This window comes from Rhinichthys klamathensis, unplaced genomic scaffold, assembly GCF_029890125.1.
Source record: "Rhinichthys klamathensis goyatoka isolate OS25496 unplaced genomic scaffold, OSU_Roscu_1.1 h1tg000062l_1, whole genome shotgun sequence".
Taxonomy (NCBI): Eukaryota; Metazoa; Chordata; class Actinopteri; order Cypriniformes; family Leuciscidae; genus Rhinichthys; species Rhinichthys klamathensis.
Genome location: NW_026606606.1, coordinates 739,496 through 755,557, shown reverse-complemented (window position 1 = coordinate 755,557; position 16,062 = coordinate 739,496). Strand labels below are relative to the sequence as shown.

The window sequence follows — 16,062 nt, the reverse complement described above, 5'->3', positions numbered from 1 at the left end:
GAATTGTGCTAAAAAAAACACGTTGCCTAGCTTATCTCTAAAAAGCGTTCCGCCCATTCAGCTGACCTAAACCACATTTCAATAAACGAAAAAACCTATCCAGTGATATGTTTTCTGTATTGACGCAAATCTTGCGATGTCCAAACTGCCGAGATAACCACACAAGCGTGCCGTAGACGTCCACTAATGACACGTCCCATACGCAAACGAATGACTCATTTTAACCATTCACTTTAATAGATAGTTAAAACAACTGACATGTCCAACACTGAACTCACGAGACCTGTGGTGTATTTAGTATTGTTTGGTTATTAAAGTACACAGCAAGACCTTTGAATCGGTGTATAAAAAAACGGTAACACTTAATTAAATCAGTTAACATTTACTATTAATTAACTGCATTTCAGCATTGTAATGTTAATTGTTTCAATATTTAGAGAGTCAGGCCCACTATATGTGTGTTGTAGCCATTAAATAAGCGTATTTAATTTCATTTTTGTTAAAATATTATAATGTTTGTTTGTTTTTTTACATCTATGCTGATTATGGAAATTGAACAGCATGAGTAAGATGCGCGATATATCGGAAGATATGATGGGTCAGACATGATTTTGACCACTAAATTTACATTTACACATTTACATTTAGTCATTTATTTTAGCAGACGCTTTTATCCAAAGCAACTCAACTGAGGACTAAACCAAGCAAGTAATCGTGAAAAGACAAAAACAATGCAAGAAGTGCTCAAAATACCAAGTTCGGACATTGCTCGGAGTAGCATAAGCCAGACAAGCGAGGATTTAAAGGAAAAGGATTGTTATTTTTTTGTTTTATGTTAAGTATAAATTAAGTTTTGTTTTGTAGAAAGCCTTTTTAAAGTGAATTTCGTTTTGTATAAATTGTATCTTAATTTTAATAAATTTTTCATCAACCAATTGAAATAAGAAGCAAATATAGCAGACAATATGATAAAGATAAGGAGGCGCGGGCGCGATTGCATTGCACGTGAACTGGAGCACATCTCATCATAAATTTTGCTCATTTAAATAATAGTGTGTGTGTGTGTGTGTGTGTGTGTGTGTATATATATATAGGCTAATTGCGCAGCTCCCCCTGTCAATGATCTAGCACCCCCTCAGCACCTGCGTTAAAAATTATCTGGCGCCGCCCTTGGTGCGACGCCTCTGTAGGCTACACATCACCACGATAAACGGTCTTGTTTGTTATCATTATGAACTTGTTTAACATTCAATACACATGCATGAAGTTCAAAACAAGCAGTTAAATGTCTATAATAGCCTAATAGTATCAATATGTTGCATAACTACAGTCCTGTAATTCAGGTAACAGCTGGAAAAAACAAAAAAACTCATCTAAATCTCGAAAATCGGATCAGATCGGATCGGATCGAATAATGATAATCGATTCAAGATCTTGAGAATCGGAATCGAATCGATTCTTGAAATTTGAATCGAAACCCAGTGAATGTTGATCGCATTATTTTACATAATGCATCTGCTTGCATATGATATCGCTTGTTTCTGCTCCTCCTTCGCATGTGTTTTGATCAGGAGATTCTGAACTCTTTCAGAGGATGTGTAATAGCGCCCCCTACCATATAACAGGGAAAACCGGAAAAGTCCATCAATGGCGGGAAAGAGTTAATATCAGACACTTTGAATTATATCCGTTTTAAACACTTGCAATTAAAATAAAGATTTACCTTCAGTAATACACCCACATGAAAACTGGAACTGAAAATAGTACTTTTTAAATTAGGAATAAGTCTAAATTATATATATTTGTAAAAGTGATCACAACACATTCTTCCCCCAACTGATCTCATCGGCATACTATTTACGCTAAAACTAATAAAATGTTGTACAATATTTGAATAATCTAAACTGAAACTAGAATAATGGCATGACATTTCATATTCCAGGCTGAAGCTACATTTAAAGTATTAAATAATATTTTCATAATAGCTGTATAAACCTAAAAAATTCCTCAAACACAATACGGACTTCAATCAAACTCTTTTCCGAAACAAAAGTTCCTAAAACTAATGATCTTTAAGTGAATCTCAAACAAACTGGCTTTTGTCTATAGCAAATTCTCCAGTTCACAACAGCAACAAAGAGCTAAAGAATACACAACAAAGAACAATTTCACATTCAAACATCCTGAACTAATGCATTTTCAAACTTTCAGCCAAAATTTGAAAATGGCACTCAATACCATTTCTTGCAAAAATGTTGGTGTCTGAAACTATGATTATTTCCTTTTTTTGTGTGTCGTATAGCATGTAAGAAAGACAGTACATCCAGGCCACTTGGGGGAGCTCTTACCTCGTCCCATTCTGAGGTGAACGAAGGCGATTTTTCCAGCCTTCTCTTGGCGGTGCTGCAGTTGGACACGGACTCACTTCTCCCACCCAATCCCGTCTCTTCCTCACCGGGCGGGGACACCAGCAGGTCGGAGTCGGACTTGGAAAGGCTACGCGCTAGCTTGAGATACCCCGGCGGAGGCATCCTTCTCGTCAACGGAGGATCGCGGGCCGGCGAGTTGCGTTTCGGCGAATCTCGCGGCTCTTTGTGGACCGTGGCGTAGATAGCTTTGGGGTCAGTGTCCTGGAGAATGGTTTCTATGGTGACCGCTGATTTGGGATGGGGAGCGGAGCTCGCCGATGTGGAAGTGTTTGAAGCCTCACCGGACTTCCCTGCAGAGGACGGCAGTCTGAACGCTTCCTCCCGACAGTCGACCACCGGCGAGGAACCGTGAAGCAGACCAGTGAACTGCTCAGGAACAGCAGCGCTTATATCCTGACCATGCGATGAGCTCTCTGTTAGGGAACAGACGGGAGAGAGAGAGAGAGAGAGAGAGAGAGAGAGAGGGGTTGTGGTTACAGACAGATTGTGGAGCAATATCTAGTCCAGATAACATGAATCCACCCACTCTACTACTGTCCAGTGCCTGAAACAGATCTGTTATTGTTTTCTGACAGGAAAAGAGAGAGAAAGAAATGCAGAAAGAAAGAAAGAAAGAAAGTTGGGCTCACCAATTCCTAAGTGCCAGAGTTACAGAATTCCAAGCGCAGTGTATAAGCAGCTGACATTTCTCCATAGAGATCTGTTTGTGACTTGCTTGTTCTATTCCCTCTCTCTCTCTCTCGCTCTCTCTCGCTCTCTGTCGTACTGCTAACAAGCAGACAGCTTTATAAGGCTTGCTTCCAGAGAAGTTATGCCTCACTAAGGATTCCCTTCATTATGATTGGCAAGCCTGAAACAGGATCCCACAGAGATGACTGTGAAAGAAACACACTCGCTCTTACTCACAAACACCTCTTTACCACACCGCTCTGCGTTGGGTTCTTAAAAATTAAATCCCTGCTTCGTGATTGTGAAAAAAAAATCCTTGTCATGAAGTAGCACACTTACAGACCTCTTCTTGCACTCTCTCTCTGGCCTGAAACATACTATAGGCAGGGACATGAACACTTCTTTGCTAGCTTGATTTCAAGAGAGAGTTTCATTCTCAGCATTACCACAGGGAGCACTATAGCGTACGTTAGTGCAAATCGCCTTCTTCCATAGTCGTTTTTCTCTATAAGTGCAACTACTGTTATGCTGGAGCAAAAGATCTTGCTGAATTAGTTAGAAAAAGTTATTTTTATAGATCCAAAGATGCCTTCCCTACTATATAGTAAAGGGAAACGGTATGTTAAATGAGTAGTGTGTCCGAATTCATACATAAACTGTTGGGTTTGAGTCCCCGGATGACCTACTACTTCCACTGAGATTCTGAAGTGTGAATCTGATGGACACTTTACTATCCCATGAGGCCACGGGAGGGGATTTGTGAATGGCATTGACGCGACAACTGACGCCTCCAAGTCACGTGACAATGACAACATGGCGGATGTAGTGCGTCCATTCTACACACATTCATACTATATAGAACATATTTTTTTAATTATCGCAAATTTTTCATTAAATATAGTAGCTACTCAGGCCCCATCCACACTACTGCGTTTTAGTTTAGAAACGAATAATTAAAACGAATACGATCTCCGTCCACACCAGCTTTTTAGCTGCGTATTAGAATTGATCTCCGTCCACATTAAAACGACTGAAAACGCGGATCACGTGACCATTCACCAACACTGGGCATGCGCGTGCCGGTGTAAACACAACTTCATTGATAAAATTATCCCACCATGCTCTGGGTTAACCCCAAACCGGCGCTCCATGTACGGTCAACGCCGCCGCTGCACACGGGAATTGTCACAGATCGCTCGAATAATAGCTTGACTAAACTCTAAACTCTATAGCAACCTTACAAAAAAGGCAAGTATGGTAATGTACAATTGCAACTTGTTGGCTAACATTCACATCTGTGGTTGTGCTCTTGCGTAGACTCTGTTTCTGGTTTAAACAGAACACTGCAAACACACAAACACAGACCATGAGATAAATCCAACCCTAGGATTCAGATATGACCCAGATGGCTGGGCAAACAGCCACCATACCAGCAAGATATCCTAGTGTTGCATGTGGTGTTTGGTGACCAGAAAACCAAGTCAGCCGTGTCAGAGCCTAAGGTCAGAAACTTTCTGTATGCAAGTATACAAACATACAGAAAACACTTGTACAATACTGGACCTGAATCTTTCAATACTGGAAGTAACAAACCTCAAGGGGGTGACACTATCACAACTTCGCTGGTGCAATTAAACAGGATTTATTATTATTCCGGCAGCTAGTGTAACTAGTCCTCCCACTCCGAGTGGGATTCAAACCCCCAAAGGGTTAACTTACTAGCAGGCATATGTAACACAAACCCGCCTAAACCTAATTTCCACCTGGGTCACGGCACCAATGTAAATGGTCCTACTCGTACTGCTCAGAGCGGCATTTGAACCAGGGTCAACCAACATGGGAGGCAGGCGGTCTTAACAAGGACTGTAAAGAGCACAGCCTCCAGTGCAAGAGTTTAACTCCAACTGTAATCAGACACTTCTGAACCACCTAATTAGGGTGCTCGGATTACTTGAAAACAATAGCCAATCGGTTTGGCTGCCCCTGCTCTAGCGTCAACCACTAGTGTGCCACTTAAGGCCAGGGGAGGGAAGTTTACCTGCACAGCTCTTACTAGCTGGCCTCCATTACACTAGCTATAAACATGTCGACAGTTAAACCAAAATCCCTTTTCAAAGCAAGTCATTTCACTGTGTGGACATCTTGGGAATAAACACCATTTTCAGTCAGCAAGTACAGCAGCTGTCGAACGGAACGGGGAAATATCGAGATTTTAAACGCTTTGCCCAACCCTCCAAGTACAATTACAAGAGAAAACTTGGACAGTTTATGCTAATGCCTGCTTTAGTGCAGTTGATAAGGCACATGTGTTAATTGTGAAATGTTAATCCCATTTAATGCAATGCAACTATCCATATAATCGTACATGGTTTGTGTAAAAAACAATCTCACGTTGTTGATGACAAGGAAATAACAATCAAACACAAATTAATCTGTCATATGGTAGAACCCCCTAAATTAGGCAGATATTGACCTGAACAAGTTCTATAACATTCTCACACCACACCATCAATCACCTTTTGATTACCAACGAAAAATTTGGATCTTGAAGCTAAACCAGGTCCGTTAAGTTTGGCAATGTGAGTTTCTGTTGAAGTTACATCATCTCAGCGCTAATGTTTGGTTTACAATAAACTACAACTTAGCAACTCTCTCCTGAGAGCTTAAGATTTCAAGCAATCCAAGGAATTATGAGAGAATAAACCGCCCACTCAACGTGTGCCGAGGGACATTCAGACACACAAGACCAGAACCATGAGTCTAATCACTTTCTCATGCAACACACCCAAACACACACACACAGATTGGGCCTTCAGTCTGTGACGTCATTTTAAATCAATAGAGAAGATGAAGTCAGTGCTGTTCTCCATCCAAACCCAAGGCTTTAGCATCAACACTACACATTGACAGCATTTTTCCATGTTTACTCTAACAACATGTCCGTTTCCAGGAACTACATGCATGCAGTGGTTAAATCATCCAATGTTCAATGAAATAAAAGCACTGTGGACATGTTTCAAGCCAAAGAACACCATAGCTCTGTTTCTAAACCTAGCACCTTGCAATCTGCTGTCTACTTAACATTTTAAGGTTACGTTAGCGAAAATTCTGTGAAATTTCATGAGAAAAATATGAAGCACTGCTCACACAGGAGTCACTTTCAAGCCAAGCAGCTTTCTGTCGGTCGCATAACTAACTTCATGAGTGAAATCTGTCTGGAAATGTTTCGCCCTCACAGGAAAATGTAGATTGTGCAGATTCCTATTGAAATGACTGGAGAAGTTTCAAAACATTTCACCTAGCAACAACAAATGTACAACTTAAGCTGCATACTAACTGAGCTGAAACGGATCTGAAACCCTTTAAATACACGCCACACAAATAGCGGTCCCATGTGAATAACACAAGTCTAACACTTAGTCAATTCAAACAGAGTTTCAAGTTAGCATCTTGCCAACAATGCCATACTGTAACATGTTTAAAAGTGAATAGCACAGATGTAAAAGATTTTAATGACAAAACATTTGAACCAGCCCAAGATGATTAACTGGTCTTTGTTGTTCTCCAAACTCAGGCTGGCTGGTCTGGAAGATAATCTCAAACCAATCAGCTTAAGCGGGTTTAAGCGTTTTGTCTAGAACTTTTTTTTTTTCAAATCATGATCAGTATTTAATGAAATAAGTACATCTAATAACATTTATCATAATTTTCCTGTTGTAAAACAAACTTACATAATATAGCACATTAGCTACTATAGACCGTATGCGCCAGAGAAACAAGCGCACATCCATCTTTAGAATATTGTCTTTGAACTTTGAACTAGCTCTGTATATGTCTATGGCATCGCTGTCGAAAAGTAATTAGCTAGTGATTTATTAATTGTAGAGGTAACGAAAGTTATGTTTGAGGCGGGTGTCATAACAAATGTCAGTAGATCGGGAAGATTTTAAAACGGGCAGCTCATTCATAAATACGTAAGATCGCAGTGCAAATACAAACCAGAAGACAAAAGACAACGAGCGCAGCGCTGAGAAGAGGCGGTGCTGCATAAGGTCTATAGAGTGGTGCAGGTATGAAAGGGAGTTATTAACCAAAACCCGAAATGGAGTTATTAATTTAGCACTTCTGGTTCCATCGTCCCAAAGTCAATGTGTTTTTTACAGTAAATGGGGTTTTGGTTAAATGGCTGGAATAAGGTCTGCGGTGAACAGAAGCTCAAGACAGACTTACACCTTTAATATACGACATAAACTACATCAGGATTACCCCACTCATGATTTTCTGAAGCTTCTACGTGTCTTGAAAAAGGCGGATGCTAACAAGTGGCTAAATGGGTCTACAGAGAGGCTGTCGAGGAGATTAAACGCCATCACGCAGAACAGGACAACTCAGTCCGCTTTTACAGCCTCGTTATGCTTATAATTGTGCTCTTATAAACTATTCCAACTCAAACGCGAGTTGTGGGAAGCTTAGTGACGGTGACGTTGAAGTCATGTGACCGTGGTGTAGTTCGTTTATAGCCTGTGTGTTCATCAGTGATAATTATCTTGATGGACAAAACGTGCAAGAGTCATAAACTTTTGCTGATCACAGAGCTTGTTTTTACTTTAATCCAAAAGCCTATGGAAAAATACTATTGGGTTTTTCTCGAGGGAGCCAGTGCGATGCGAACTGCCGGTTGTCCAAAAAATGACGCCATACCCGCACGCACCACACTACTACTAGGAAAAATCTCCATTATTTCACTCATTTATTATTTTTTTTAAATAGAAGGCTGTGCTCTATGTACATATAGTGTTGTACTGAGCAAGTTGAACACATCCAAGCACACTTGAGCAGTGCTGACATCTGATGAGCTGCAGTAATGTCACCCGTCAGAAAGCTCTAGGGTAACAGTCCTCAGCTGTTGCATCTCCTCAGCTAAGTGCTAAGCGCTTCGGAGCTGCGTGCCAACGGTGAGAAGCGTTTATTAAAACAGGGAAGGGACGTCTAAAACACACATGCTTTTGCACTCAGGATGAAGCTTTCATCTCCAAAGCACTAAGGTCAGAACCTCCTTCAAGTCCTCAATACATCAACGCATCGCTCCCACTGTGAGAGCCAGGCATGAGAAATATGACAAGCTTACACCCTGTGATTTGGGTGTGTGTCTACAGACTGATTTCCTGCAGGGTAATTGACAGGTGCGGAGCGCAGCACGACAGTGGAGGTGGCAGCTGAGGTCTATGAAGCGAAGGGACGAGAAGGGCAACGAGACGAGGAGAGACGCTCTGCTGTTTGTTTTGAAACACGAGGCTTCCATATAACTTCCACTGGCATTCATCACACGTACCAATGCTATGAAAATCCAACCATATTAGAGCAAGAACTTTATACCATGCCACTATATAAAGGCTTTATGTGTGCGCAAGTTTCACCTTTAGAGTGAAACTAAGCCGTAATGGCATTTCTCTACACCAGTAATGCTAACTAGAGTCGTGTTACACTGAGTAAACATTGTTCTAAGTTAGGCAAGGATTTCTGAGTGACGACTTTAGGAGGATCAGAGAGGGACACTGGACAAATGTCCACTTTTGTGTTACCATCCTACCAACATTCTTGCTCCAAAACTGTTGACAAATGGAGATATTTTGGAATAGTTCACCCAAAAATGAAAATTTAGAAAACTTTTAGTGTGTTTTAACGGTGATGAGGAGTTTTTTTTGTCGTTGGAGCTTGACGCGGCACTACTTCCACATTATATGGAAAGGAGCAGCGTGAACATTCTTCAAAATTTCTGATTTTGCGTTCCACAGTAAAAAATTGATACAGAATTTGGAAGACCTGTGATGGAATTGTTTTTTTTTTCCTACCTCATTATTTCCATCACAAAAGTTGATGTGAGTGAATGCCAAGATCATCTTGTCAGAGAAAGCTTAAGTTTAGCAAGCAAATGCAAAAGTTTTTTCCCCATGTCCCTTCAGGGGCTCCGTAGGAATGACAATAATGCATAAATAATACATAAAATAAATGTTCCCTTTAAATACAGCCCAAAAGCACAAGTCTCAGACAGAAATCAAGCATTTCAAAGAGTAAGTAGTCTAATTTGTTTGATAGATATTTGGTTGTTAAATCGTAGCTGTCACTTAACCTGTTATACTGTTATTCAACTATGGCAGCAACATTGTAAAGGCCAGTTCTTAGTGTTTACGGTGACATTAGGAAGCGAGCGTTCACATATGCACACACTTACCTCCAGACGTCTGGCCTGTGCTAAAAAGAGGAGCAGGCGGCTGCAGAGTGTTTGTGTTGGACGCTGGAGGTCGTAGGTCAATGTGTGTGGCGGTCTTTCGCTGCAACAATAACACCAATATTCACACATTAACGAATGTCTAGCTTTTAACAGATGTGCAACCACACACACACACACACACACACCAGATGCTGCATACAGATGATAATTGACTGGCTACTGCACACTAGACAGTGTTCAGACAGCGTAACAGATTTGAAAAAAAGTAAATAAACAACAAAACTCTGTTTTAAAAACTTAAAGCTTCCTATGCAGGCAGGATTTGAAGGCATCATGGGTAACTCTAGACAGTTGACTGTACAGTATCTTTTACAAAGGAGGCAATCCAAGAAGGCGAACAAGAGAAATGTTGATTATAAATTAGCTTATTTCATTCAATACTGAAAAATCTTGCTAAAAATGTATTATTTCACCAAATAATTGTGTGTGCTGTATAGGTTTATGTTTTTAGAGTATCAAGCTTTTAGCTTAGCGACATGCTGATATTAAACTCTGCTGGAATGCATTGAGTCGAGTCTCTTGTGCGGAGCATTGCCTAAAGCGTTTTAAATCACTCGCTTATGAGGTGTCATAGCAGTGGGATGTTGCCTTATAAGCCTATGCAGGATTTAGGCAGCGAGGTTTTGGGACAAGCCTAATAATCAATATTTCTCACCTGAGGTAGGACACTGTTGGAAGACTTGGCTGAGATGTCCACATCTGGAGATAAAGACATCAAGTTATGTCAACGAGAAAATAAACGAAAAGAAGGCCACATCCTGTAAATATGGGATATATCGATTGACTTCACTTTTAAGACATTCCCTATCCATTTGAAACAGTGTTATTTTAGCATTAGTAGCTTATTTTCATTTTTATTTGAGTTTAGGTTGTAGTAATTTTGTTGCCCTTTTGTCATTTTTATTAGTTTTCTTTTTATATTTCTACTTTTTAACCTTTTTGAACATAGATGTGAAAATGCACTATATATACGTAAATACACACACACACTCATGTCTGGTCCACTATCTTTGTGGGGACTCCCCATAGACGTGGTAATGGTTTGGTTATAATGGTTTTTATACTGTACAAACTGTATATTCTGTCCCCTTACTCTAACCCTACCCCTAAACCTGCCCATCACACACACACACACACACACACACACACACACACACACACACACACACACACACACACACACACACACACACACACACACACACACACACACACACACACACACACACACACTAACCCTACCCATCACAGAAAACGTTCTGCTCTTTTACATTTTCTAAAAAAACATCATTAAGTATGTTCATTAATCAATTTCCCTTGTGGGGACCATTGGCTAGTCCTCACAATGTAGGTGATTTCACGTTTTACTATTCTTGTGGGGACATTTGGTCCTCACAATGTAATAAAAACAAGAGCACACACACACACACATATATATAAAATTTGGACTCTTAAATTGGTATAAAATCAAAGCCATATGTCTAACCAGATCGTGTTCTATATTTGAAGTTGTCACAAAAGTTTTGGTGAAACCCATTGATTTTTTTAAAAAATTAATTCCTCTTTCAGAAATTAACACATTTGTGTCATAAGATCAGATCTATCACGAAACAGTCACCAAATATGGAACCTCGAGTCTCAGACCTTTCCGACGATATGCGTTTAGTCAATTTTGAAAAAGATTTGATTGTAAAATAGTGCAGTAAGTTTTGTAATATGAAACATGACAGCGCCCACTAGGGGGGAGGAGCCGGCTTAAAGGACATTTCAATATTTTGTTTCGTTTCAGCTTCATTTGAATTAACAAAAATGATTTTTAATAGTCTTAGTTTACAATAACAACAATGTTCTGAAATCACTTTTTGATTCTTTCAAAGAACGACTAGATGTAACATCTGATCTAATAGCATAACGTTGTAGTTCATGTTTTCAGTGATGACAGTATCATTTATGAGGGGTATATGCAAATTGGCTCATGTTTAATAAACAAAGTGGTGGGGTTAATCTATAAAGCTTGTGTGAGGTCTCAGAACCGCATCGAAGACGAAGACGACCCACATCACCATGCCAAAGGAAATGTGCAAGAGTGTCCATACCGCTCTTGTTTTGAGTGTTGTTGGGGATTTTGGTCTGTGCGGTGACTAGCAGTTCATATGTGTGGTCCTCCTCTTCCAGGGGCTCGACGCGTTCATCCACACTGCTGTTAGTGTGAGCCGCCTGCAGAGAGAGAGAGAGAGAGAGAGAGAGAGAGAGAGAGAGAGAGAGAGAGAGAGAGAGAGAGAGAGAGAGAGAGAGAGAGAGAGAGAGAGAGAGAGAGAGAGAGACTCAGTTCATGCAGAAAACACTGGCATAAAAAGCAATCGCTCATTCACAGTCCGTATTGCTTTATGAGCAGCAGCACTTTGAAAAAGATGACCTTTCTAATAACAGAGTCTGAATGTCTGTCATTTATATGGCACAGTCCAGCGAGTGATCATTTATGCTGACACTGCATGAACGTATAAAACAAGCGTTGGAAAGTCTAGCCTACTACTCTTGAGGAGTTGTAAAGCTTTGAATCTCTGTATCCATCCAGCCACAGAGACCGAGCCGGAGTGTGTTAGTGTTGGCCATGGGCTCCTGAGTCTTTCAGACAGAAGGTTTGCTGTGTGTTGCAGACACCCACAGCATTAATATTCATGAGGATGCTGTTTGATTTGGGTAGACGTGCGGAAACGGCAGTCAGCGAGTGGAAAGACAGATTCAACAGCCTCTCCGCCACAATGTTCATCGTTCTGCTCTCCGCCCTGTGCACTGCCGCCAATGATTCATGTACAAATTAAATATAGATAATAAAGTACAAACAAAAAAGGTTCATTTTTTTAAAGACATGTTATAGCAGCTGGGTGTACCATGTAAAAATCATGGCAATTATTCACTATATTTCCATGGTATTATTATTATTAATTACTCTTTTTTTTATGTTGATTAGCCATTGAAAACCTACTATGTATTTGTTGCAGTTTGTGGCAATTAGTTTTTTGTAGATATATTCATACATTCATTATAGAGATCAACAGTCAGGTTCCAGAAGTAAAAACTTCCAGAGGGAAATAGATATTGATTTTGAAAGGTAGTTTATAAACCTTTAAAGAGTGCCTTCCTGTGAGCTACGAGTTTGTTAATCCATGGCCCACATTATTTCAGCTTACTTTTAAAATAATCGTGTTTAACAGCAGAATTCATGGTGAAAAACTACATTACCCATAATGCTGTACAGCAAATTCCACCAATCAGAGGAACAAGAGTTGAAACCAGCAAAATACTGAAATGTTTGTAAAATGCTAATTTTGCAATAAACTTAAAAACACATTGCTTTTATACGTATAATCAACATTAGTAATAAGTAACTTAATATTGCTCCATCGTTTTTAATTCGATTATGGGATTGTAGTTCTTGTACCTTTGTCTTTTTGTCAGATTTTCAAAAACTTTTTTGCTTCAAATCAAGGTTTGTAGTGTTATATAGAGTGGTGTTGTGATTTACCTAGCAGCTGAAATAACTCTTGAACGAAGACTATTTTACAATCCCTATGAGAAAAATTAAATATCGGAACAATCGCCACTGAAAAAGGGGGCGGGCACTAATACACTCGATATATTAATTTTACTATGGTAAATAAGCGAAGGGAAATGGCTGCTTCATGACCAATTGGAAAGTTGTATTTTTGTTTATAGAGTATAAAGCTATTAGCTTAGCAACATGCTAATAATGAATGCATTTTGAGTCATGGTCATGGCTAAATACCACAATGATACATCCACAGCACTTCTTTTGTAAGAGAAATTGAAACAAATAAGAGATTTGAAATGAAGTAAACAGAGAGGTGAACATTCCCAAGTAAAAGTACTACTCTACTGATATTGGAAACACCAGGGTCAATCACATCTGCCAAGTGGAATCACCGGGCTGTTCTTCCAGAGGGATTCTTCAAGGATTCCAGACTTTATTTGATTTTATGTGAAATGTGAACCAAACACTGGAAGTCTGAACAGAGACTTTACCTCCGAGCTGAGCTCCTCTTCCAGTGCAGACTGATTCTGTGGAGGATGGTGCTCTTTCTGTCAGAAACATTCAACTCATTTACTATCAAACATGGTGAAACCTTTGTTTTTTTAAAAGAAAGACATGAAGAAATTTAGGTTACACTTTATTTTAAGGTGTCTGTGTTACAGTGTAATTATGCATTTAAGTACTGTGTAATAATAGTTAACTACATGTTATTTTTAAGGTTAGTTGCATAATTTATAGTCATTACTACAGTAACTACATGTAACGTGTGTAAAAAGGACACTGTGAAATAAAGTGTTACCGAAGTTCAAAGTGAACACCATGATGGACCTGTAATTAAAAGTCTCCATCTAGTGGAGGAAACTACTACACCAAATCTTCAGATTTCACAGAAGGCGACTGAAAAGAAAGTAATTGAAAACAATACTAACGCAACCGACCAATAAAACTGTGCGCACTGTATCACATTGCATCATCATTTCATTTATTGCTTAGAAGGCAAAAACAATTTGATAAAATATACTAAAGTTCAATAAAGATCTTAAATGTATAATTAAATATTGACATAATAATCATAGTTCTTCTGCTAAGTAAAATAATTCATTAACTGAATGTTTACGCCACAAGTGCATTAATTTGTATTTAATGAAGACTTAGGGACGAGGCTCATCCAATCAGATTCTAGAGTCAAAACTGCGGTTTTATAAATATCAATTACATTTCCTCATCGGAATTGCCTCCTTTGCTAGCATATTTCTTACATATAGAATTGAGAATAAAATTTCATATACACTGCCGGCCAAAAAAACCTCGCTGTCTGGATATAAATAGGCAAAAGCTTAAGAGTCCATGATTAGATCATCATTGTAGTGATTATTATGTTTCTAGCAAGTAATACGTTCGGAAACAGTTCTTCTAACCCTGATTGTATCATGTAGGAAGACACACCATGGCCATATTCCAGGATGACAAGGTCAAGATTCATCAGGCTCAAACTGTGTAAGAATGGTTGGGAGGAGCATGAAGAATACTTTTGTACACATGAATCGATGCTCCTCTGAGTCCAGACCTTACATTCATTGATGCACATCTTGATAAAAAGTAACATCACAACATTTAATCCATAAAGAGGTGCATCAATTGTTGTCCAAGATCTTGTACTGACAATGCAAGAGTCCAGCACTCTGTAAAGTCTCCTCCAGCACATCCCAAAGTCTTTCAATGAATGTAAGGTCTGGACTCAGAGGAGCCAATTCATGAGAGGAAATGATTCTTCATGCTCCTCCCAGAAATTATTTTACAATTTGAGCCTGATGAATCTTATCATCCTGGAATATGGCCATGGTGTGTCTTCCTACATGGTTGTTTAAGAAAGTAAAAGCTACACACTCCATCATTTATCATGTAACTTTTTTTTGTTGCCAGGCAGTGGATATAAAAATGAAACATTTATACCCTGTTTAATAGGTTGATTTCAACCAATAAGGATTTCAAAAGACAGAAATATTCGTATATCGAATCCTCACCTTCCCGGCTTCACTGTCGGGCCGCCCGGAGTCTCTGTCCGAGGACTTCCCGCTGGCAAGGCTGTCGAGAGAGTGACACGAGGAGGCCTCAAACAAGGCTTCATACGGACTCTCTTCCACGGGGGGCGGAGACAAACCGGATATGAGCTCACTGACCTGCTGCTCCATTTCTCCTGTGAAAACACACACTTACACATTACAACATCTGTACAGCAAAGGATACAGTGAGCCTCATTTGTATTTGGAGAGGGAGACAAAAAAGTATCGCTGAGAGAGTCCGAATATCAGGATATGCCACTGGCCGGACTCAACTCCAATATGGCATTCATTTTCATTCATTCATTTATTAATGTTCACCCCCCAGAAAATACAATTGACCAAATACAAGGAAATGTACCAAACAAAATTTAAAACAAGACAATATTAAGGATGGAATAATGGTGTAATTAAAAATAAATAATAATAAAAAAGTAAATTAGAACACAATATGCATTGATAAAACATTTCAAAAAGTAGTATTGGTGCGTTCACGTCTTGTCGTAATCACTAGACGACGTCCTAGACAGAGCTGTTCACTCCCTTGAAATCGAAATTATGCATTTCTATGGTAAAACAATTAACGATTAATTTAGTCCCTGTTTACACCTGGTGCTTTAGTCCGTCTCTTTTGTCCACTTTCAACCACTTCTGTCCTGATTTCTGTGAGGGGAGGGTCTATGGGCGGGGAAGTGAATGGGCTTTTTCACATCTTTCAATCTAATGGGCCAAATAAGCTTGTGCAGGTAACATATGAAGGCGAACGGAGACGACGGAAAAACACACGGAGAACAGCAGCTTTAGTTTCTGCTCGGACAGACTCGAGACCAGCCGAACGCTGTGAGTGTGTGTTAGAAATCAGGAATGGTGAGAGAACATTGTGCTTGGTACATTTTTCATCTTTAAACTAAACTTGGGTCTTCGGCCGACAGTTTGAATCCCGTCTGGCTAGAGCTCTTCTCATAATGTTACTCATTAGGTCAGTATGCGGAGAGTAGTCGGTCTTTTGTGACTGTTTGAACACATTCGACCACATGAGCGTTCACACTACTAAAGCAA

At 39.6% G+C, this 16,062-nt stretch overlaps 1 protein-coding gene across 7 annotated transcripts in view; it reads right to left on the bottom strand.

Moving 5' to 3' along the window:
* LOC130084376 (ankyrin repeat and SAM domain-containing protein 1A) overlaps positions 1–16,062 on the bottom strand; it is a 117,920-nt gene that overhangs the window by 49,215 nt on the left and 52,643 nt on the right. For 6 of the 7 annotated variants that reach the window (XM_056249777.1, XM_056249774.1, XM_056249772.1 and 3 more), the window contains 6 exons: positions 14,968–15,140; positions 13,435–13,491; positions 11,487–11,607; positions 10,046–10,089; positions 9,331–9,430; positions 2,349–2,842 (listed from right to left, as the gene is read on the bottom strand). In XM_056249777.1, the coding sequence (XP_056105752.1) occupies positions 2,349–2,842; positions 9,331–9,430; positions 10,046–10,089; positions 11,487–11,607; positions 13,435–13,491; positions 14,968–15,140 (989 nt within the window). The remainder of the gene's footprint in view (positions 1–2,348; positions 2,843–9,330; positions 9,431–10,045; positions 10,090–11,486; positions 11,608–13,434; positions 13,492–14,967; positions 15,141–16,062) is intronic. The other variant, XM_056249778.1, reaches the window with a different exon arrangement.